The sequence below is a fragment of the Ambystoma mexicanum genome, chromosome 5p (assembly GCF_040938575.1).
Source record: "Ambystoma mexicanum isolate Mex_15411 chromosome 5p, UKY_AmexF1_1, whole genome shotgun sequence".
Classification (NCBI taxonomy): Eukaryota; Metazoa; Chordata; class Amphibia; order Caudata; family Ambystomatidae; genus Ambystoma; species Ambystoma mexicanum.
This window is the reverse complement of record NC_090930.1, coordinates 670893440-670918001: the sequence shown is the minus strand read 5'-3', so window position 1 is coordinate 670918001 and position 24562 is coordinate 670893440. Positions and strand designations below refer to the sequence as shown.

The following is a 24562-nucleotide window of genomic DNA, read 5'->3' as shown; positions in this document are numbered from 1 at the left end:
TCTGAATAGACAATACTCCTTGCTTCTCCACCTACTGTAGCAGATAGATTGTTAGTGGATGTGGTGAGCACTAGGACATTCATGTTGGCCGTAGTAGAAAATCGAACTTAGTACAGAGGTCCTCGCTGTTCGAAAGTATGGAAAATAATAAACTACATAATGTTCTGGAAATTCGGCTAAGTTGCGTATGTCCACACTGCTCTCAGTATATCAGAAGCACAGTTGGCCATTTCATTTGAAGGCCCTGCCAATGTGAATTGAACATTGGCGGACATGTGGATAGTATGAAGACACAGCATGCTTGTGCTGTTTTTTTGTTTTGTTTCTCTACCGAAATTTAATTTTCTTGCAAGGATCTAAGTGACTGATCAGTGAGGACGGAATGTGAAAGAGAGCCTTGTTTATTAATAGATGATGCACAGCTGGTGACTGCTGTTGTCCAGCTCAAAGAATGATCTATTAAACGGATCAGGGTGGTAAGCTTCTGAATTGTGATTTGTGATGAACATGTCAGGTTATTTTTCAAGGGACCAAATATGTCTCCTGCATGCGGTAAAATAAGGTTTGACTGAATGCATGTCTCCCTGCTTTGCAAACTTGTCAAACGTTACCTACCCACACTTATACCTTGATCTTGGTATGTGTGCTGCATTGAGTCGTGTATTGACTTTGGGTTTGTTGACACCTAACACGTAGTACCATCACTTGGGTTTTCAGATTGACCAACATTTTATGCAGATAAAGCCGAATGAAACTGCAAATTAATCAGATACATTTTGTCACTGAATGTACTGAAAACATCACTGGAGTATTAGTGTATAAGCTAGTTATGTCCTTTTACAAATGAAGCACGTCTCCTTTTTTGGGTGCTCATCGTTAGTCATGATTCCCTGAAGACGGTTGGTATTGAATTGTGTAAAGCGCCCCTGTTATTTATTTGTATTTATTGCATTACAGTTTGCATAAAACTTTTAGCAACAGAACAGAAGAGAAGGAAACAAATATCCCATATGTTGACCATTCCTCTCTTCTTCGTTCTTTCCTGGCCCCTCTTTAGCGGGTATCCCATCTATGTTGCAAGGTTATCAACAGTGTCTTTCACTGTCAGCTCTTTTTATAAGACAGATCTATGGAAGCCCACTGTAGTGATTACCATTGATGTCTTTGGACTGTTCAGCAGAACTGTCCACCATGCATCTGCTGTTACTGTGCGGTAGTCCTTCAGAAAGTGTCCAAGGAATCGTGTCCTTTGTACTAAAAAGAAAGTACAGATAGTGACAAGTTGCATCAGGGTTTCTTTCATGTCTACTTGCTTACAAAATCTGCAAGATGACCTCTTAAGATGGGAGGCTATGATTTCCCCCGTATTGCAGAGGTTAAATCTAATCCTCAGAAATGTGGAGCGGAAGCCTGGGTCCCGGCATCATTTTAGGTATGGTTGTATCGCACCTAAGTTTTTTGGATCAGCTGCAAGGTGGAGTGTTAGCTGCGCTACTTTGTCCTTTGTAATGATCCAGTCTCTTTGTCATCATTTTCTTTCTTTTGGCCAAGGTTTGCATCAACTCTTTCATTTGACATTCTAAGTCTCCTAGTGCTTTTATACACTCTTTAACCCATTTCCTAATCACAGGGTTTGTGCCATACAGAAGTTCCTGTTGGATCCCCTCAATCATGGACGTCTGGGGATGGTTTAAGCATTTCACAAACAGGCTCAGTTTCTTCCACTGAACTGACATTGATAGTGAGCATTCGACTAGTTATTTTCTGATGACCTGAATCGGTAGTGATCGAGGCAAAACAAGCATTTCTTTTCCAAAAACGACCCTCCATTTGGGGCCATCATTTCGATGGTAAGTTAAGAAACACTTTGGATCTGTAAGTGAGAGTGGGGATAACCTTTGATCTGCAGAATTCTAATATTTGTGTTAGTGAATATCTGCAGTATTTGCGCTTCAGAATCAAGGCTTGACTTGCCGGGGACCAGCTGTTGGTATTTAACATGTCCATAACTTTGGGTCTCCAACACGCTGTTTGAAACCGCAATTCCCAGATATTTGAATGAGGGAGTTCTTTCTATTTTTGTATTTTTCAAAAACTATTTGTATTTTTTCTTTTTGTGTCCATTGCTCCTTTTTATGATTAAGATTATCTCTGGAGGCCGTACAGCTGGCGTTGTCCTATTTCAGTGTAGTCCAAAAGGACTAAGTCATCAGCATAGAGTAGATTAGTCATGTTCATCTTGCCTACTTGAGGAAGGAAGCTTCGGATGGAATTCAAGTATTCTCCGAGATCAGTGGGCAACTCCTCTGTGAGTTTGTATTTCTTTATTTAGCAGTCTTGAGGTATTAAGTCGGACTCCTATAGAGGTGTTAGAGCACAGGCTCTTGATTTTGGCCTAAAAGGTCTGCCAAACATTCTTTTTTTGTCAATGTTTGCCATAGGCGCTTTCTGCTTAGGCTGTCAAACGCCTTAGAGAAGTCCATGAAGGCCAGATGTAATTTGGTATTTGCTGTCAAAAACCTGGTTTTGAGAACATACATTATAAATGCTGGTGGGGCAGCCCCTAGGCCTTTAACAAACCCAGCTTGAAATCTGTCATGGAGAGATCTTGTGTGGACCCAACTATTTAGTCTTTTTAGCAGCAAGGAGGCGTATCATTTTCCCATAACATCCAGAAGGGCTATGGGCCTGTAATTAGATGGATCTGATCTTAGCCCATTTTTGAATATTGGAATTACATTTGCGGTCTTGTCTGAGGGTTCAATTTCTTTGTAAGTAGATTTCGGATCACCACGTTCAAGAAATTGCCCCATTGCACCGGGTCTTCTTTTAACATCTGGTTCGATCTCTCGTCAGGGCCCGAAGCTCTAGAGCGACAAAGTCGTTTGATCATAAGGATCAAGTCCGACTGATCGTACGACAGGTCCCATGGGTCAGCTGATTTTTCAAGGGATGTTGTCCCAGGTTCCACATCTTTGACTAGGTTGCTATCAGTCTACGGGCTGCTTCTGTCACGCCCGTAGACTGATAGCTATGTTGGGGTTGGTTTAGTGCTAGAATTAAAGATCACATCTGGGCTGTGGTTTTCCCTTCCAGAAAAGTCATCATAGTTTCTGCATCATTTTGCATAAGAGCTCTTCTATGATTTAAACACCATGATCTATAAGTAGACTTAATTCGTTTGATTTTCGGCTTCCTGTGACGTTACTGCTGAGTTCTTCAGACGTCTTATAAGCTGTCTCATCTGTTTTTTCTTTGTTGCAAGTTCATAATCAAACGTGTGCTAACGTTTGTTTTTTGATATGTGTAATCCAGTCTCGCAGTGCCTTTATCGTTATGGGATTTATAAATTACTCTGTTAAGTTGTTGTGCGACTTGATTAATCGAATTAGCATCAATTATTAGTCTGGTACCATTGTTAACCACTTCCAACGGCGTCTTTGATTTTACAATGACAACCGGATGTAATTCAGCGCAGATTAATCTCAGCCAATTATGGTCGCTTTTCTCAGATGGAGTCATTTCCATGGAGAGAATGTTTGTGTTCAATTCTCTAGAGACAAACATGTAGTCTATGACTGATAAAAGATGTCCTCTTTTCCATGTTGCATGGTAGATTGCATTTTCTTCAAAGTGGGTGTTTGTCATGTGCAGATCCCGACTACGGACCAATTCATGCCAGCGCCGGACTTTGTTGGAGGAGGCTTCCTTCCTTTTGCCTGTTTGTCTGTGTTCAATAACGGCAGAGCGCAAATATATGCCATGGTTTACTGGATGTAAGGTATTGATGGATAGTCAACCAATGACTATAATATCCAATTTCAACTAAACCACACGTGCCACAGTACCACCAAGTAGCCATCAATTGACGCTCACGTCCAGCTCAGAATCACTGAGCAATGCATTGGGAGTATCAAAATTGCCTGAAAAGCATGTTTTTTGATCCAGAAAACTGTCTTCGTTGTATAGGAATGTGCTATTTATTCATAGCTTCATCAACCTAAGCAGACATTTCTCAAGGATGCCAGACAACTACAATAAGCATTTCTTCTGAATTGGGGCACTTCAGAGAAGTATAGTCAGACATAATTGTAATAGGAGCATTGTGGTATGGTTGGCACACACGGTGGATTTACAAAGCAAGAGAAAAGGTGCACGTGAAATGTGAGAGCAGAATAGGCCATTTCTTAGGCCACACATGCCACACAGTACCCATCATTGGAAGGGCACCTCCAGTGTAGAGTCACTAAGCAAGGCTTTGTGGGTATTCAAGATAGCACAAAAGCATATGTTTTGCTCCAGAAAATTGCATTTGTCTTATAGGGCAGCATTATTTTATTCATAGTTTTATCACCTCAAGAGAGACAGCTATCAAGCATGCAAACAACCCCATATGCATTGCCGGCCCTTTAGAAATAAATCATCATTGGGATATAATTTGACATCATTGTGGTTGGGGCATTAAGGTATGTTTACTAAACACCATCAATGTTATGGTGGACTTAAAAAAGCATGAAAACCCCTTCTAATACCCCAGATGCAAACATGCTTCAAACTCATCAAAATCTTCTGTGAGACCACATTTCTAAACACATTTTGAGATATGGGCTTCAGCGTAAGCCAGTGTACATCTGTTCACGGGGACATTCGTTTTGTAGGGACTGCACCAGACAGCCCCCATGAAAATGTGGAAGTAATTACACTGCAAGGAAATTATCAATGGAAATCTTGATTTTCGGTAGCGCATTACTGCGATGACTGGATTCAGAAAGGAATCACCGCCTGTTAGGTCACACACACATTTCTCCAGAAATGCAACATTCCAGGACATACCAATGAGAATGGCATTATCATTGTGCCAAGTGAAGACAGAGGTGCTGACAAAGGACACCCAGATTAACAGGCATCTGCAAATACACGTGAAAAAACAGGGAGTTAAAACGAAATGGCAAAAAAAGAATGTGGAATTCTATATTCGGAGCTCAGGAAAGAGTGTAGCATTAGTGAATATAAAATAATGCTGCCATGTATTACTTAAGTGCCATAGGCTGCATTAATGCCAGTGATTGTAACTCTGGTGTTGAACATCGTACCCTAAAACACATACACCAAAACCTGTGCATCTATTATTCAACTTTGGGGGAGAGTGCATGTTCGTGTGCTGAAATCCATGTCTTCAGGGGGCCTGAAACACAAACCATCTGCACTTGTAGTGTGGCTTCTGGCTCCCTATGGGTGGATATTTGCATGTAGTGATCTCTATATAAACTTGTTAGTGATTTGTTCTCAGATTGTAGCACTCATGAGGTTTGCTTTGTATCTCTGATCTGCTAGGAGTTTTAGAGTTCTGGCCTCGGATCTTGTTGCAGCATCACTTCAATGTTTTGTCCAGCATTGTTCATGACTGGCCATGGCAAACTTTCACTCACAGCTTAACCAGGATTCAAATCCTCTTCTGGCCCCTTGAGGACCAGAGGCTCTGAAGGGCATTGGCCACACCATGCGTCCATAGTCCTCACAGGAGAATACTCTAGACTGATCAACTGTGAAGGGCTGCTCTCTTTGGTTGTTGTTCTTTTATTATATTTGATTGAGCTCAGTAAAACTGTACTCCAAGAGAGCAATGCTGGCACAGTTACTTATGCTGCCTGAGGTCAATTGTCCTGCTGGAACACACCTGTCCTCACCTTATAAACAAAGCCTGCTGGCACCCCAAAGATGGTGACACCTTGAGCAGATACTTAAAAAAAATATGAATTAATCTTTTAAAACGAACTTAATATTGGACCAGGATTCGAACTTACTTGTGTTGCTCTTCATTGCCTTGCTTACAAGACAAGTGCATTGCACCTGAGCTATCCTCCCGGGCCAGTTAAGGGGTAGTGGTGAATCACAGGAGATAGCTTAAGCAGCAACATGCTTGCCTTGGAAACAAGACAACACGAAGCAACACAGGTTCGATCCCTGTGTCCGTGCTTAGAAACCTCTGTGTATTAAGCGCGTTATACATACGCAACTAAGACATATTCCTATAACAGCGCCTCGATGCCCCCGGGCTGTGTGAGTGCATTAAAAATGCATATAAAAAATATTAAGCAGCTGCCTAGAAATTATTTACATATTGTTGTACATGTCCTGTCAGGGAATGCCCACTGACCTGTCCCTTTCTAAAGTCCTGGGCAGGATCTTGCAATCAGGCATCTCCCCTAGAAGGTGTCTGTGGGATATTGAAGAAGCAGTATATGGGCATGGGTTGCCTTCATGGGATTTCTTGAATGCATGGTGATCCAGGACCATTTCTGACCAGTGGCACACTTGAATTCACATCCAGATGTGGGAGGAAGCCAACATAACTTACATGTGGTAACCACAACTGACTTAGTGGCTGCAAGAAACTTGGAATACATTTTGGCCAGTGATTGGGACACTTGCCCCTGGCCCTCATCACAATTCCTGTTAAAGATGAAAACCTTGATCCTTTGTCTTCCTAATGTACGGAGAAATGCTCCTATTCAATGGCATAGTAAAGAAGCCCTGCTGACCGTAAAGCCCTGCCTGCTGTATTTTAGATTCAACTACTACTGCTACTATGCAGGGCGAGAATAAGTCCTGCTCTCATGACCACTAAAGAGCCAATAACAACAATGCCTGCACAGTCTCCGCCTCCCGTGCTTGCCAGCCGTGGTCAGGGACATCACCAAACCATCAAACTTCTGGCAGACATGACTTGGTTGAATCGAGATCCCCAACAACTGAGAAAAAAAAAGACCTGTGGCTGTGAAGCCTACACTTGGTCTAACCTGCAAGGACATGCTCATGCTATGCCCTGATCACCCCAGAACCCAAGAGATCGTCTTAACTGGGCCTCGTTGCTGGACGGTGCCTGCACCTTTGTCCGTACTACCATCACCAGAGCTTTGTTTCCACTGATCAAAGAGTAGATTCAGCTACTCAGCAACTTTGACTGCACCTGCACTCTATGCTCTATCCCCACTTCCAGCTACTGCCAAGAGGACTTTGACTGTTAAACACTGATGTATATAATAGTAGACTCACCCAACCTGCAAGCATGATGCCACAGGAGCGCCAGGGACTGGTAGCCTATACATGGGACAGTCCACTATCACAGAACATGGTATTTTACAGCTCAGGTCTAAAAATCACCATCGAAACGTGGCTACGAGTTACATCCTAGTGTATCTAACAGCTGGTGCAGGCACCAGCTCAAGAGACCCAACCAGAGGTACTGGCATCATGTGGTCATTTGGTCCGCAATCAGTTTCCTCTGCCTATTCTTCCCATTGGGATCACCAAATACTCATGTGGGGATCAGGAGAAAAGAAAAACAGGAGACCTGGCATCCAAAATGCATGCTGTAACATAATACTCAGGCTCTCAATCTTGCCATACATGCCCTTTATAACCCATCTAGTGCCTAGAGCGCTTGCAGTTATAACCATAAACCAATGTCTGTCTTAAACATTGGCCACCGAGTTAACCCAGATTTGCCATGTAACTCCATGTAATCCAAGTACTGCAATGGCATGTGGTCGGCCCAGTAATTAGTGCAGACTCTAATCACTTCCAGTCAGTGTCAACACCACGGTGACCTTGCAGGTGCCACTTAGGGTTAGTGACTTATCACGACCTTTTCCTGTAGATAACCAATACAAGAGCACCTAACACATCCAACGTGTGAGCCCCTCCCCGGAACAACACCACTCCAGACAAATAGAGCTGACTGCTCAACAAGCACTTCAGATTGAACCAATGGCAGGTGGGTGTGCCCTATTTGCCTAAGCAGAAAACCGTGTGGAGCCTCTTAGAGGCTGGAGACATATCAAGACAATTCAATTGCATCCTACCTCGTCATCCTGGCATGCCTTGCAACTGTCAATCTCATAGACAGCTCTAGACTGGAATGGAGAAAGGGAGCTCTATGTCCATTTTCTCTCCCTGATCCTGAAGCAATCAGCCCTTGAACAGTGGTTATCTATTTGCAAATATCTATGGTATGCATACAGCCCATGGTATTGGTAGATTCTGGCTGTACTGAATAAAGTTATATATGGTGTCAAGCCAAAAGAAAATCTGTCCTGTTCCAGATCATGCAGGTTCCTAGTTTTACAATCGGTATTACATATTGCCACATGATTTGGGGTCATTCTTATGTTTCTTATTCAGGATTCATGTTAGTTTTCCTAATCTTCTAATGTTTGCAATCCATGTAACATGCAGGGAGATTATTGACTGACCGCAAAAGCCAAGTTGTGCTCAGGGAGGTTTGCCTTTTCTGGAACATGTGCTGTTTCACCGCAAAGACAGTATCTCTACACATCATGGTGTATACTTCCCTCAGTCCTGCGATGCTTCGTGAGTGGCGTTTTGGTGGGTTCCTCTTTGTGACACTACCCCCTTCCCTGTTACAGCTCTTGTCCACTGACATTGCTTCGGAGGTTTTTGTAAAAACCACCAAGATAGTATTGCCTTTCTCGGACCATTTCACATATTAAATATGGTGTGAGGTGCCGAGATCAATGTGTCAGGCTCTGCTCATCCCCCAGTGGTATACACTTTTTGGGCCTTATTAAAGAAGTCTGTGGTTTGCTGAATTAATGATTTGAACACTAAATCGGGCGTCAGTGTTCTAGAGATGTATGTATGGGAGTGTGACCAGTGTAAATGATGAATTCTAATTTGCACATGCTGAATATCACCGAATCATTAGTATAATTATAGCAATAGTCCATTTTAGCCAAACATTAAATCAACGCCATGTTATCCTCCAGTCTGGGTAAAGTTATTCTAATGAGTGTCAGCATGAGTACCAATGAGTTGGGTAACAGGAACAACTACTGCATGCAAGGCTCCGGAAAGTCAAAACTGTGATTGCAGCCGAGTGGGTAATTTCATTTTCATGGAACTTTTGTGTGATTAGCTGTCTCTGTGTATTAGGCTCGATTGAAATGCTAGAGCATAAATGTATCGTGAGGAGAGCAAGATTTTCAAATCTCTGCAAGACTGGCCAGTGCAAGCTGAGGATCAAGCGGGTCCACCTAAGAACATTGTATATTCTGAGTCAACAACCAAGGAACCTTCTGTCTCTTCTCGCCTTCAGGTTAGGTTTGCGTACACCACCTGATCCTAAAGATCAAGCCGCGGGCACATACCAGTGTACAACAGCACTGTACGAAAACAATTTCCATTGTTGATCTTGCTACTATTATTACTAATATTAGTAGTAGTAGTAGTATTATGATTATTACTATTATTATTATTTTTATTGCATTGATGATACAATTTCTTAATTGAATCAGATCTTCTGTTGTTATGCTCTTACATAATTCCTGCCAGTACAGTCAGGGACACACTCTATGTTATCAGTATCCTGGTCAGAAACTAAGCATAGATGGTCGACGTATGCATTGATTCATTCATTCATTCATTCATTTTGTCATTTGTTATAGCGTCTTTCACCATAATTATGGTCCCAACGCAATTTTGGTTGAACGCCCTAGGAGTGCCCACAGTCCAAACATTTTGGACAATTTGGGAGGTGCTTTTATGCACAATACCTCAACAAGCTTGGGCCATCCAAATTAATTATTGACACGGTACATCTCCTGCTTTATTGCCAACAGGTTAAAAACATAGATAACATTACTTACACACCACACATGGGCGGTTTTTCATGATTGAAGCGCTGATACAACAATCAGTAGTTAACGCACACAACAGGGTCAATTGACCAAGTGAATCTTCAATTAAACACATCTGGTATCCGAGCACCACATCATTACGCTGATGTGCCAGTTTATAAAATGGAAAGTCACATGACGGCCGGAATCGAAAGATCACCGTGACCGCAATAGGAACACTTCAAGCCCATCCGGGCTCAAAGCTAAGCTCTGCACTAAGCTGTCCCAGTATTCTCTATATTTATAGTTTTATCGTTTTTAACCAAGCTTGCTGTGAGATCTCTTATAGAGTAACATGGGACTATTTAATCTGGCACACCGAATATCCGACAGCTTCAGAATGTGTAAATACTAGAAGCATTCTGCATATCGGCATAATCTCTGTTATGGGCGACTGCGCCTTTAAGCCAGCCCAGAGACAGAAGGCGGGAAGCAGGAGGAAGGTGCAAGGGGTGGAGTCAAAGGATCTGCAGTTACGTTTTTTTAAGAGGTGGAGGAGGAAGAAAGGAGAGTGTTCCCCTCAGCCCGGTGTCATCTACTTCTTTTTGAACAACTACTTACAACTGGCGACAAGGTTTTTTCCGTGCACCTCGCCTCCAACCTCGCACTGGTGATCCCACCATGCGGGTTCAAAGAAACCAGGTGCACCCGGCGATCCCGTCGCTGCACTGACCTCCATGGCAGTCCACCATCTCCTGCGACAAAGGTGATCCCGCCATCCCCAGCATCCCAGGTGATCCCAGCCAGGGGTGGACTTGGAACCAAAAGAGGCCCTGGAAATAATGTTCCAAGTGGCCCCATATTACAAATTTTCACCAAGCCCAACCATTTTCGTATGGGAAAATTTGGAAATGCAAAACAAAAGAGGCCCAGAGTGCTGAGGCCTACCGGGAAATCTCCAGAGTTCCCAATCGGCCAGTACAGCCCTGATTCCGGCAATCCCGCCAACAGTCCAACCACACGGCAGTCTGCCGTTAACACGGCTGAGGTGATCCCACCCACTCCTTCATCCATGGCAATCCGCCGTCCTTCACCACACAGTGAGCCCACCAGCCCTTCCATGGCCCACGTGCAACACCACGAGACAACAGGAAAACATAACCAGCAGCCCAGAGAGAGCAACCAACAGCAGCGCACTGCACGCCCAAGTGAATCAGGTAGGCCATGGCCTCCGAACAGAAAAAAAAAAGAAGAAAGAGGAACAAACAATAACATTATCCAAAGTGAACGTTTCCACAGGGCACTGGGTCTAGGGTTTTCCAAGACAGTTAACTACACTATCCACCCACAATGAGGAACCCAGGATCACCAACACACTCCGGGGCACCCCCCCAGCCATGCCACCCACATCCAAGGCAGCACTTTTGTGCAAGCCACTCCCTCTCACGCTAGTCCCACATAGTGACAAGGGGCCTAGATGGGTCGAGTGGGTGGAGGACTTCAACCACTTTGTCGAGTCAAGGTTTTTATTCTGTAAAGATTCCTATCAATTTGATGAATCCTAGGTTTTCACTAAATATTTGCACAATTGAGCAGCAGAAGCAAATGGATATTTATGTCATTTAACATATTTATTAGATATTTATGTCATTCAACAATGGTGTTGTTATTCTCTCAGGCTCCTCAATATTTTGTTGCACAAAATGCTTTGTTCAAACAGCTATTTATGAATGTTCTTACTTTAATTGTGTTCTTTGTTGTTGGTTACACTTTACAGTAATGCATTTCTGTCTTTTTGTTTGTTTATAATAAAGGAAAAAGTAAAATGACAGAAATGTAACCAAATATAAAATGAGGTGCAACAAAAATGTTGAAGATTATTTTTAAGTACCCTTCTGCAAGATCAGTTTGTAATGTTAATGAATAATGTTAATGGTCCCAATGGACCATTCTTTGATGTTCTTAGGCAACTCCTGGATTCTCTTTCCACTAAACATCACCTCTCTTAGGTAACTCTAACCATCTCCCTCTCCACCACTTCTTGGACATCTGAACTTCAGTGTTTTCCAAGTGACCATGCACTCCACTCTATCCATAACCTTCCTACACACACAGGGGGTAACCCTCTTGGGTTTCTTATTCATCTCCACCTCTCTCTCAGCCACTAATACTACTGTCACACCATCCCTATCTGATTACTCAATTGTTTCCACCATCGCTTTTCCACCCTCTGACCTTTCATCACCACTTGCTTTACCTATTAATAAAAGGACATTTAAACTTGCTGCCATTTCCCCCTTTCTCTGCGACCTACAGTTCTCACTCTCACTCCTCACACCTGGTGCCTCGTCCACCATCACTGCCTTCTCCAGCTTCCAATCCCTACTATATGACTCATTTTCCTCTCACTTCCCACTGCTTACTTTCACCCCTAAGCGTCAACATCCTCAACCATGGGTCACCCCATTCATATGCTCTCTCCACACAGATATTAGTCAGCTTCTGTGCAGATGGAGGCTTACCATTCGCATGAGGACCTGCAACTCTACATCTCCGCCCTGAACTCTAAAAAGTTCACTCTTGATAGAGCAAAATGGGAATTCTTCATAACACTCATTGACTCTATCTCCAACCATCCTCACCGGCTATAAGGCACCCTAAACTCACTCCTCCTAAGGCTATGACTATCAACTTCACTCTCAAAGCTAATGGCCTAGCTCAATACTTTGCTGCAGAAATGTCTAAATTAGAGACTCTCTCCAGACCTTCCTCACACTCCCTACCCCTACATTCTACACTCTGCCTATTCTACCATCACCCTCTGCCTTCCACTTTAGGAACACTAAGGCTCACATTATGAGTCTGCAGGTCTCCCACCGGTAATTCTGGTGGGATACCAGCAAACTCATCTACCGTTTCCATCACCTGATATCCTAGTATTACCGGGATATTACAAGCAGGGGAAGCACTAGTAAATCCCCATTCCATGGAGTCCCATAGTAATTCTGGTACAGGAATTTCTGGCATTAATTTGCAGGTGGGGGCCTGATTTCACTGCAGCACTTTTCTGGGGGTATATCAGTGAACCCCCACCGGCAAACATGTAGTTTCCAGGTGCAGTGAAAGTGCTGGTACCGGAATACTTGCATTTTTCCTGCACCAAGAACTTGTAATGAGGGCCTAATAGCGATGAGGTGCTATCTCTACCGATGAAGGCTCACCTCTGTTGTGCCCCATCATACCCTCTTCTTCCTCTGCTAGTCAAGTCTATTGCCCCTTTAGTGGCCGCTCATTTTGCTGAACTCTTCAATCTGTCCTTCGACTCCACTTGCTTTCCCTCTGTTTTCAAAACAGCCAAAGTCATACCTCTCCTAAAAAAGCAAAGGGCTGACCCAAACTTACCGGCTAATCTTGTCCCTGTGTCTCTCATTCCACACTACTCTAAAGTCATTGAAAGAATTGTGTTCAAACGCCTTACCAATTTCTTAGACATCCACAACCTTTGAGACTCTCTACATGCAGGTTTCCACTACTGTCACTCCATGGAAACTGCTCTCATAAATGTGTCCAATTCATCGCATCTGCTAAGCACTCCAACCTATCCTCTATCCTATTTCTCCTTGACCTGTCTGCTGCCTTTGACACTGCTGATCATTCAGATCTCCTTAATACTTTCTTTCTTCTTTGGATTTGTGATCGAGCCCTTGCCTGCATTGAATCCTACCTTACACCTCCCTCACCAATTCTCTGTCTCCTGCAGCAACAGCACCTCTCAACTCACTCCTCTAACTGTTGATGTCCCACAAGGCTCTGTCTTAGGTCTGCTCCTCTTTACACTCTACACCTCTGCTCTTGGGGCACTACTCTCCTCCTTTGGGTTCTCGTACGAAAAACAGTCCACACAAATTTGTTCAAAACCAAACTAAAAGCCTACTTCCTTGCCTCTGAGTTACGCTCTTAACCTACCTCTCATCTGCATGCTAGCTAACATGTTTCCCTCGCCTCTAACCTGCCTCTGTCCCTCAATTCCTCTGCCTCCACTCTAGCACTTCAGCCATCATGGTCACACCCAGAGCACAGCTGGCCGCACCACCTACCTGCACTTAAAAATGGCCAATGTTGGTTGTCCTTAATCTATGTATGTCCATTTAGGTATTGTCCCTGGTCACTGTTCCATTTACCCCAGTGACTCTTCCATGTTACTGCTTTCTATCAAATCTGATTTCTTATCTATTGTAAATTCTATTATAATCAAAAGAGCATTGTTCCTCCTGTGTATAAATAAGCAAACAAATAAATAAACTTTAGGAATCAATGAGAAAACACCTGGTTTTCAAATCTGCTTACAAGGGCAAAGGTGGAAGTTCAGAATAAACATATAGGTATACTCCTGTCAACATGTGCTGGAAAACATTGAAAAGGATACCTGTGCAAATTATGTTAGTTGTTTTTCATCCCAATAACAAAATTCCTCATTGTGTGACATTAAACTATAACTTTTTTTTCTTCTTTTTGCTTTTTTTAGGCCTGATTGTCCTGGCTGCTATAACTCCAGAATCCTCATTGGACTCGGGCCATGAAACCAATTCCTCTGAGCTGACTGATGTATCCGAAATGGTTTCAGCAATGAAACAGCACCAGAATGCAGCCTATTTTCTTGCCCAGCACATCAACAAAGAAAATCTCCTAACAAGGAAGGACCTGCCCTTTAGAATTCAGACATGTGCAGCGCAGGCCGTGCTTACATCGCCTTTTCCCATTGGTTGCCAAGAGTCGAGCCCTTCCATTAAAGCTGCTTTTGCTAAGCAGAGTCCAGGCACTATAGTCAGTACAAGTAAACAAGAGAGGACTGTGGAGCGAAGCTACACACTGGCAATGAAGCCTGTGCTTTCCCCACACCTTTGTGAGCCGAAAAGCAGAATGATTGTAATGTCAAGCCCGGAATCCAAAGGGCCTACCCGTGTCAAGCCAACATTTGAAGCCTCGCTCAACGCCACCACGGCTGCCTTCAGTACAAAACCTATCCAGGACTTCAGCGAGAAAGCCCTGCAGGGGCTGAAAATAAGCCCGCAGTTGATTCATAATTCCAGAACCAGTGGGAACCCTTCGATCATTTCTGCTTCTGTGCACCAGGTGGTTAACAGCAATGAAAGTTCTTCTCAGCAGAAATCTGTTGGGATTAGCCCCAGTGGAGAGAAAACGGTGAGTATAATCCAGGACAGCACTACTTCCAGTACCAAACTCACACATTCTACAGTGGCACAGGCTGTTATTGATAGTTTGTGCAGCTGTCAGCAGCAGGTGGAGGCCTCTGAAACCCAGAAGGTAGCCCAGAGTGCCAGGGTGGACGTTTTCCATCTATCTCCCACCGACGATGAAAGGCTGCATGCCAAAGTCTGTTCTGCTAAGAATTACCAGCCGCAGCCTGACAACGATTGCATCGTAAAAGTCCCCAAACCAGTGACCAGTGAGCCAAGTCAGAAGGTGAGCGCAGACTCTCTCCCCACTTTAAAGAAACAGAAAAACATTTCTCCAAGCAATGGTGCCAATCCCAAACAGGACACTAATGCCAAGAGCAAGACCACTGTGGATAACACTTTAATTGCACCACCTGCAAACATGCCTACATTTAAGATCCCAAAAGAAAATGTGAAACTTCCAGCTCAGCCTGGAACCAGAACAGATGCTATCAAGGGCAGTGGAGGATCAACAAAAGCCACAGAAAATGCACTTGATACAATCCAACCGGACAGAGAGCCTCCTGCAAAGAGCAAACCTCCAAAAAACCCTTTCCGGTTGAAAAAACTATTTTCTGCAACATTTCCTCTACGAATGAAAAAAGAGACAGATGAGAGACAGGTTCAACTTCAAAAGGTTAAGCAGTATGAGCTGGAATTGCTGGAGGAGCTCCTTAAACCCAAGACAAAAGCTGATGTTAAACCAAAGGAGTACCTCCTGCCATCTGTACCAGGGCGTTGTGCCTGCCAGGTGAGGAGTAGCCCTGTGCAAAAAGTCCCGGGAATGTCCAGGGAGCAAAGGCGCAGCTGTGACTGCAAGCGCATCTGCCGGGGCATGATGATCCCTGCCAACCAGATCCCCGTTACAGAAATAGAGCAGCGAGGGAGACCAAAAACCACATTTGCTGAACGGCACGCAGAAGATGCTCAGCGTGTTCACGATAGCAGTCCTGCAAAAAGCAAGCAGATTCGATCAACAAGTTTAGAGTCTAGGGAACGCAACAAAGACCCTGAGAACAGTGTATCTTGTTTGACAACATGTGCCTCCCAAGGAGATTGCATGGGGGCACCACACTACAGAAAGTTGTTGCGCCGCTATAGTGTAAGTGAAATAGACAAGTGTGATGCAGTGTCTCTTTCTTCTGACATCTATCAAAACATATTTCCAGCAAAGCAGAAAGCTTTAAAGGTAGAAAGTGATCAAATCACCAAGGACTCTTCATTGAAGAACCAGCCAGTAGAATCTAAAGGGATGGGGGATTCCTCTTTTCCCCCAAAAAAGGAGGATTCAAAAGGTCAAAAGGCATCTGGTGTAGTAGCAATCCAGGAGGAGACCTATCCAAGTAAGACCAAGGTGCCAGATGAAGAGGCAGATAATGAGAAGTGTTGCTCTATGCGTTATTGTTTCTACTATAGGAAGTGTGATACGGCAGATGATGGAAGTGACAAGGATGAACTTTCTTATTCTATCCCCATGCAGATCCTGCCTGGCATGAAGCTTGACAATCAGATGGTTCCTGTCATGAGCAGGACCCTCCAAGTGCTGGATGCTACGGCTTGCAGCAGTTCCGAAGACAGCCAGACACAAGAGATAGATCTAAGAACCTCGACCTTTGAGGGGAGCCTTGCCAAAATTAGTTTTCTCCGCGGCCACGTTTATACATTGCCGGATGGGTTTGTGGCAGTGCAGTTGGACACAAGTGAGCTTTTGACAATTATAAGACAATGTGTGGTAAGCTCCGAGATGCGTGATTCCAAACCATACATGTCACAGCTCTCCGAATACAAGCAAGAACTGGCCCTCAAGTTCAAAGAGTTCAGAGCCTCTTGCCGCAGACTGGCTGCGGTGGACAAAAGCCCAACCCACATGCTCTCTGCGATCACAAGCAGCTTTCAAGTTCTCTGTAGCCTTATTGAAACATTTGTGAGGCTCGTGTACATTGTGCGCTCAGAGTCTCAGCGTCAAGAGCTTCTAAGGAAGGTAGAGGAGGTGGTTCGGAACTATACCTTCCTGCTAAGAGCAGCAGAAGAGTCAACAGCTAGAACACTGAGCCAACATCGGACTGTGGGACAGCTTGCTCGCCAATCGGCTGCGGTGGCGACTGTTATGAGCACATTTTCACGCTCTATCAAGACATTGATCAACAAGTGAATCGACTCAATTGTATGATAAATGTGTATGTGTGTGGTTCAGGCATTTTGTAGTTCTAGTAAGAATATGTGTATGGCTGCACATAGGGTTTCCAGAATACCACAAAATGATTTCCTTTTAGGGTATCTGTTTGTCAAGAGAGACGAGTAGTTACAGTGATGTTGTTACTGATTTTATCATCAGGGTAAGTGGATTATAGACAGTCACTGTGCATGCTCCCTCTTACACTGACCCACAAAGCACATCTCAGCTGGGAGGTTTCATTCAGTTTTAAGAAGGGAGCTTATTTTTCTACTATTACGATATCATGTCAATAAGTTCCAGATAAACCAGTCTAACCATCGGAACTGTGCTGGTAAACGCATCTGCCAGTATCACAGCTTTTATGCTATTGATAAATTATACTATTCAATGGATAATCTATGGATAATCTAGTGCCTAAATGCACATCTTCACCTCCTCATAATCTATTTATTTGCATACATTTTCTAGAATATTTACCCAAGGTATGTATGCCTGGTATTATGATACTTTCTTCATTTGATCCTCAGCAACACATACATTCATTGTACCTCGTGGAGGACGCCTCAATAGCCTTGCAAGACCTTTTTTATTGGCAAACAGGATTTCCACTGGCGGTGTATCTAAAATTCCTTTAGGGAGCGAAGCATTATCAGAGTTTTGCTTGTAACTTCATTCCTTAGCAGGATTTAAAACCAGTCCGTAAACCATTGACGCCATACGCGTCATCCATTTTGAAACGAACAGATGAAAATAGAAGCATATGTGGCTTATACACACATTGAACTGTCCTTTTCAAGCAATGTAAAATTCATGGTACACATTTACCATACTCATGCTTTCACCTCATCAGCATTTTCGTGAAGACTGCCGGTGTTAAAGGTAAAAATAACAGAGGTTATCTAGTGATGCCTGATAGCGTTTGTAAAGTGAACAAACATAAAGTTATTTTTCTTGTATACTTGCTGCTTCGGATTACCAAGCAGACAACATATGGAAAGGCTCACACGCAAAAGTTGGACATGTTGCTATGGAAACAGCCAATGAAGGATGTAGTCGCCAATAAGTCATCACATTTGGAGATATAATGAGAATATTGTTAGGAAAAGGCATGCTGGATATTGCATGATGCACCACTGCACATTTAAAAAAAAGGAGCTTAGTTTTGACTTTCCCACAGAATCTAGAAGGAAAAAAAGATTTGAAAGTGGGTGTACCAAGGAAAAGAATGGTCATTGTATGGGGTGTAAATGAAGCCCCTCAATCATCCTCTCTTAGCACAATTCTTCCCCCACTCTGGTCCCCCTGGTGTTCCCCTGACGAACTACCCAACAATGGTTTAAACTGTCTTCTATTTCCAATAGATTTTTTTTTTTTACCTTGACCAACCGACTGCCCAATGAGAGTCTGCCAGGCCCTAGTAGGAGAGTGGAGCATGTTTTTGGACCTTTGCAGGACCCTAATTATAACCCTGGTCTTCCTGCAACCTTTCCATACAATGCCCAGAATAGTTTCAACCATTTTCTGCACCCCAAACCACAAAGTTTGGGTGTTTTTTGGGATGATGCCCTGGCTAATTCTCCGAGCATTACATGAGAGACGACAAAGTCAAGCATTGCGGACACAACACATGCGCTTTCCAGCCAAAGTTTCGATGACTATTCAGCAGGATGGAAACTGGAAAGGGGAATTGATAACCAGAAGTGATGGCTCACCCCAATCCTTAGACAACAGAGATGAATTGAAGATCTTTGTATTCCTGAAAACAAGTTCAATGCACGAAAACAGATTTGGTCTACAGTTTACTGACTCGTCTTGCTTACGGCATGAATACACAAGAGCTAGGCGTGTCATGTCCCATGTTGACAGATACCCTTCATGATAGTTAACAAATGAAAAACTTAAAAGAAACCCACCAAAGTAGTCCTTGTCTGAAACTCTGGCACAACATGAATACAGCTCAACTGAATAGGCCTGCTTTTCTAAGTTAAAAAATCAGTAGCATCAAAGAGTGAGCAAAGGAGACATCCTGTCAAATCGTAAGAATGAGAAAATGCATATATAATGCTACATTACTTCTTAAATATACAAATGTGTTCGACAGCAAGAGTGATGGTTTAAGGGGAGGTAATAGGCCACTGCAAACATCAATTGAGTGAATATTCTGCAAGGCTGTACCGAGGCCATATGTCAGGGCCGTGCATGCGAACTTCCTGTGGCCCAGTCAGAATCTGTGGAGTTCTGCATGAGGGGCACAAACCTGTCGATGTTTTTCCTCCTCTCACAGTAAATCTGTGATGGTCTGCTGGTCTAAGGAAGTGTTGGAAGAAGGAAACAGGCAAGCGGGTGGCAATAGTCCTTTCCCACCCATGAAAGGAGTAACGGGTCTGCCCATATCTTCTCCTTGGCATCCCAACATTTTAAAATCCATTTCCTCACCCCTCCAGGAAGGAATGAGCCGGAATCGAACTTTCATTGTTTTGGTTTAAGGTCCTGTATAGGTCAGGAGAGACCCCCACTGGTGCGTGGGATTGTGATGTTGCCCAATGAGCGATTAGTTTGCTGCCAGCTGCAGTGATCTTCAAATCTGCAAAAAAACAGGGAGGCAGTATCTGTTTGGATTATGCAGTGGAGGTAATGCTTCTTGAGGACTGCTTAGCAGGAACCAGGGAGGTCCATGCTATTGTACTGGCATTTTTCTTCATGAGCTTCACATCTGTCCTGGAGTGGAAGAGGTCACCTTCATCAAATGAGGAGCCCAGGACCTTTTCCTGGGCATGTGCCTGAAGATTAGTGGCCTTCATCAAGGCTTGTTTGTACATACTGAAACCTATGACTGCCTCTACCTGATGGAGAACTGACTCCAAGAGATCTACAGAAATCTGTTTACCCTGCAATCTCCCGACAAAACCTGCACTTGCCTGTGATGGGGACATCTTTGGCAAAGTTCACCAGGTCTCTCCACCAGGTCCTTCCATTGAATCTTTTTTTTTTTTTTAATTCTGTTTATTAATTTTGCATCTGCATTGGCCTTAGTGAGATATAAGAATGCATTCTGATACACGTGCTTGCCAATATTGTCATGGTACATCTCCTATTATCAAAGAGTCGACATGAATGATAATTAATGACAGAGGCTCTTCCGATGGAGGAGGAGAAGGAAGGGTTTGATGCTGAAGGGAACGAACATGGAGGTTTCTTCTGGTAAGTCTCTTAAGAAGGAGATCTCAGACGCTCTGGGGCCTCCTTCAGAGTAACCCCTGCTATCATTATAAGTGAACTACATGGTACCAGATTGTGAGCCAACTTAATGTGCAAATGTAAAGCTGGTGAACTCTTGAGACATTGAAATCTCAAAATACCCATTTCTCGCCTAACTTGGTTTGGTGGGACTCTGTAATTATATTGGGCTGGCACCCTTGGTCCACAGGTTTACTAGACTGGCTGGAACCTATAATCTGCATCCCCAATGCTCCCAATACCTTGATTAAAAAGAGGTAGAAGGAAATGTGGAGGAAAAGCACAACATGGCGAAGATGCCTGCCCACCCTTAGGAAACCACCAGGAGATCAATTCACCCCAACTGGAAGTGAAGCAGAAGCCTGAATTGACTCAGGAATATATTGGGCTCTGTACTCTGACACCACTGAGTGCTACAAAATGTCCTCTAAGGATCCTACCAGTGGGGGATAGAGCCTGGATTTAAATATCCCCTTGGTATCCTTTTCAATGGGTGTGAACTTACTGTGTGTAGAAGTTGTATTTGTTTCTACGGAGCTGGTACAGGCCAATTTAAGCAGCATTCACATGTGTGTGGGAATGCAGCAGTACAGAGTGTCTAGCAGACCTATGCTCCTGAGGCCTCAGTTGGCCCTCGAGAACTACCCTTGTGAAGCTAATAAAGGGGGGTCCAGGCGAATCCCACAGAAAGACAGCAACCACCCTTGGTTTGCAATGCAGTAATAGCCCTTGTTGATTCAATCCTGGAAGATTCTCTGGCATAAGGCCCATTTGAGCACTTGGTGTGAGAGGCACTGGTTATAGCCCAAGTAAGGGTCAGCACATTTTGCCTCGGTTTTGTGGTGGTTGCCTGTTGACGAACCACCAGGATTCCTCCCAGATGTGGAGATATGGGACAACACATCACCATGGTCCTTTGGAGTAAAGAATTATGAGATATATCTTGACTTTTTCTAATCTCAGGAAATCTGGGTAAGATTATGGGGGATGTTGTTTGAAGAGATTTTCCCGGTGCTGTAGTTCTGCATTGAGAAACCTGGTCAAAGGTGTTCCCTACGCACTTCAAAACCTCCAGGAGTGGTTGGATACATTCCCAACAAAGTGCTTGAAGCCTCATATAGGAATGTGAGCACGGCATACAAATGCAAAAGCCAATATCATGAGGAACGAGTGGAGATGAAGCTAAAATTGGCGAAAAGGAAAATTAAAGGTGAACACAGCAAAGAGAAACCAGTCAGTTGGAGGCAGAGGCGAGTCCAGTTGAAACTGTGCATGCAAAATAAAGGTTTTGCAGTGCAAAACAGCTGCTCTCCCTTTCCCTTTGGTGACGTAGGTATAGAGTTTTGTGGACAGTAGTGTTTGGGGCAATGCACCTCAATGTAGGTACACATGTTTTTATTGTACTCTAATGGCCACCTAATACAGGAAAACATCTTTTGGAAATATATCCTCTCGCCTAATATGAATTAGATCAAAACTGTTGTGCATTGAGTTAGAAGAGATGGGAGGGTTCAGATGAACCAGCTGTCATGCCTCCTTAATGATTTCTTTGCCAGTATACGTGAAGTGCATGCTGGTGCCGTTCATTTAATGGAAGTGGCTGCTAAAATGTGCCTTTGACCTTTTTTGGCACACAAAATCACATGTCATGATCATGCAATTTTAATGTGCTGAAATATGCTTGCATTTAGTCTGACATTTACAATTTTACAATCTCTACATAGATTGCAGTTGTCCTTGGTGAGACAGTGGTATAAAGTGTTCTCAGAAGTGATGGAGACTCACTAGTGTGCGTTGTGGTTCATGTAGGACTTCACATTCTATCAGTGCATAGAGCAGGCATACATACATCTTCGTGTGTGCTGGATTTTCTTTAAATGATACATGTTTTATGCTCTGTGCTCAGGCACATTCAAAACAGACACTGATATTGTGGGTAGATGTGGCTCTTCTAAAGGCATTGCTTATGCAGCTCTAGTCCAGGTCCTGCTGCACCATCTGTGGGACACAGGACAGTGCACGCTTGGATTTTGTGACTGAGCTTGTAACCCGGGGACAACAAGGACGCTCTGCCCCTCCCCTCACGTGCTCATTGGAAGATGAGAAATTCATCTGTGCTGTACCCTGCCTCTTGAAGAATGTACTCACATCATTCCATGTTGAGTGCACTCCTTTTGGAATGCACTACTTTGCAAGTGTATGCATACACACAGCATGGAATGTTTGGGTGACTTAGTCCAGTCAATCTCATCAGTCCTTCACATCTACATGATAACAGATGTAAAATACATAGGTCTGCCACGAATCACCCACATCTAAAAAGGGGTTCTGTAGATGCATGTACTTCTTGACAACATATGCTTGAATGTATCAAACCAAAATCTGAATATATGTGACTTTTCCATAGAGACGTGGGACTTCATGCTAGCTCAATGGTGGCCTTAGATGACCATTTTTTGAACTAGGTGAGTTTAGCTCTTGGCTTTAAACTCTTGTCTAGCAAACACAGCTGTGGGAAAAGTCACAACTATTTTACTAGGGAAATGGGTTAGAATGAATGCAAGATTTCAAAACCTATAGAAAGACTGGGTGTCAGAAAAGTTACCACAGGGATAACTAACTGGCTTGTGTTGGCCTAATGTTCATAGTTATATCACAATGTGTTCTTCGATATCAGTTTTCCTGTCATTGTGAAGCAGAATTTGCCAATCATTGCATTGTGCACCCTCAGATAGGGAACCTGAGTTTAGTTTAGACCGTCATGAGACGGGTTAGTTTACACCACCAATGATGTGTTGTTGCAATAGTAATCCTCTGTCAAAGTATCATTTCAGTTGGAAATCTCATTGTGTGTCCTGTTCATTGTATATGTGTATACAACCATATGACCATCTCAGAACGATGTTGTCCTGAAGAATTGCTTTTCAGAGGTCTTTACCAACTATATCTTTTTCATTTAGCAGTGAAAGGCCCCTTTCAATCATTCGAGTCACACTCTGTGAGTTAATTGCTGCAATTCATTCTTTGGGGCACCTTACTAAGTCATCAGGCCACCACTGTCCTCTTTTGCTTTTTAAAGTAAAATGGTGAAAGTTCAAGGGCAGGCAATCAGATAACATATAACTAACCTGGAATAAAATAGCAGGATAACAAGTCATCTTGGAGATGGTCACATCCCATTTTAACATATGATAACATGAAAAAGAGAATTACATTAAATGAATGTGTGTATAAAGAATGTTTGCGTTCTCCCCATTTAGCCGAAGTGTCAATGCTGCCCCTTATCAGATGAAATGTATGGTGACAGGTCAAGTTTTTTAAGCAGACCCCACCAACCACATTTTTACACAAAGTAACCACTTGTATTTCTAATATTCGTTTTATGTACATCTTACGCAAATGACATGAATAGTGTCCTTCTAACAAACATGTAGCATTGTGGTGCAATAATAACTGCCATGTTGGATGTATACATACGTGCTGTGATCAATGCAATGAGAGAAAGAAGACATATGGCTTATATGTCGGTGCAAAACTCTATATCCATGGTGCACCCTAGGCCGATCAAAACATCTCCCCATATTGTATCTAGCTCTGGTCCTAAATGACATATATTGGACTTTGGAATTTGGATCAAGCTCATGAGATGAGTGCTACCGTGCAACAAGCTTTAGGGGACATGGATGAATTTTGGGTATCCTTGGAGCGTGCAATTCATTGAGAAATCCAAAGTTGCATACAGCCATTTCTCCATGTGTCACAGTCTCCTGTACTACTGAATACAGATACATCTTTTATATGTCTGTAAATAGTATGTATAGATAAACAATAAATATAAATATATATATATACATACAAATATATAAATTATTTCTTGTTTTACAAACAGGTAAAATTAAATATATCAATCTTATTAATGAACCCTCAGTCTTGTCTCTTTATTTCTTGCCGCAACTGCCTGTGGTTCACCGCAGGAGGAGGTGGATGTGGTGCAGCTGGTTGAAGATGTGTGGCTGTGGCGATCCCATTGAATGATTCTTGGCAGGATCTAAAGGCACAGCCTTCTAAATAGTTGTATGTAGACCAATAAATGTGTGTGGAGGGTCACACAGATATCACACAAAATACTGGTTTTGCCCAGAATTAAGAGGGGGACTGACAAAGGTAATATGTAGCACACCTACTTATCTCAATCTAAAAGTCCTGGATGCTAGTGAAGGTCGCAGGGATGTGTACACATGAAAGCCATTATGAAATACTATGGTGAAGGGTAA

The 24562-nt window shown here is 43.2% G+C and overlaps 1 protein-coding gene across 1 annotated transcript in view; it reads left to right on the top strand.

The window, feature by feature from the left end:
• Positions 1 to 24172, top strand: part of FRMPD3 (FERM and PDZ domain containing 3) — a 1207861-nt gene extending 1183689 nt beyond the window's left edge. The window contains exon 15 of the mRNA XM_069613047.1: positions 14164 to 24172. Within this exon, the coding sequence (XP_069469148.1) occupies positions 14164 to 17027 (2864 nt within the window). The 3' untranslated portion in view covers positions 17028 to 24172. The remainder of the gene's footprint in view (positions 1 to 14163) is intronic.
• Positions 24173 to 24562: the final 390 nt, after the last annotated feature.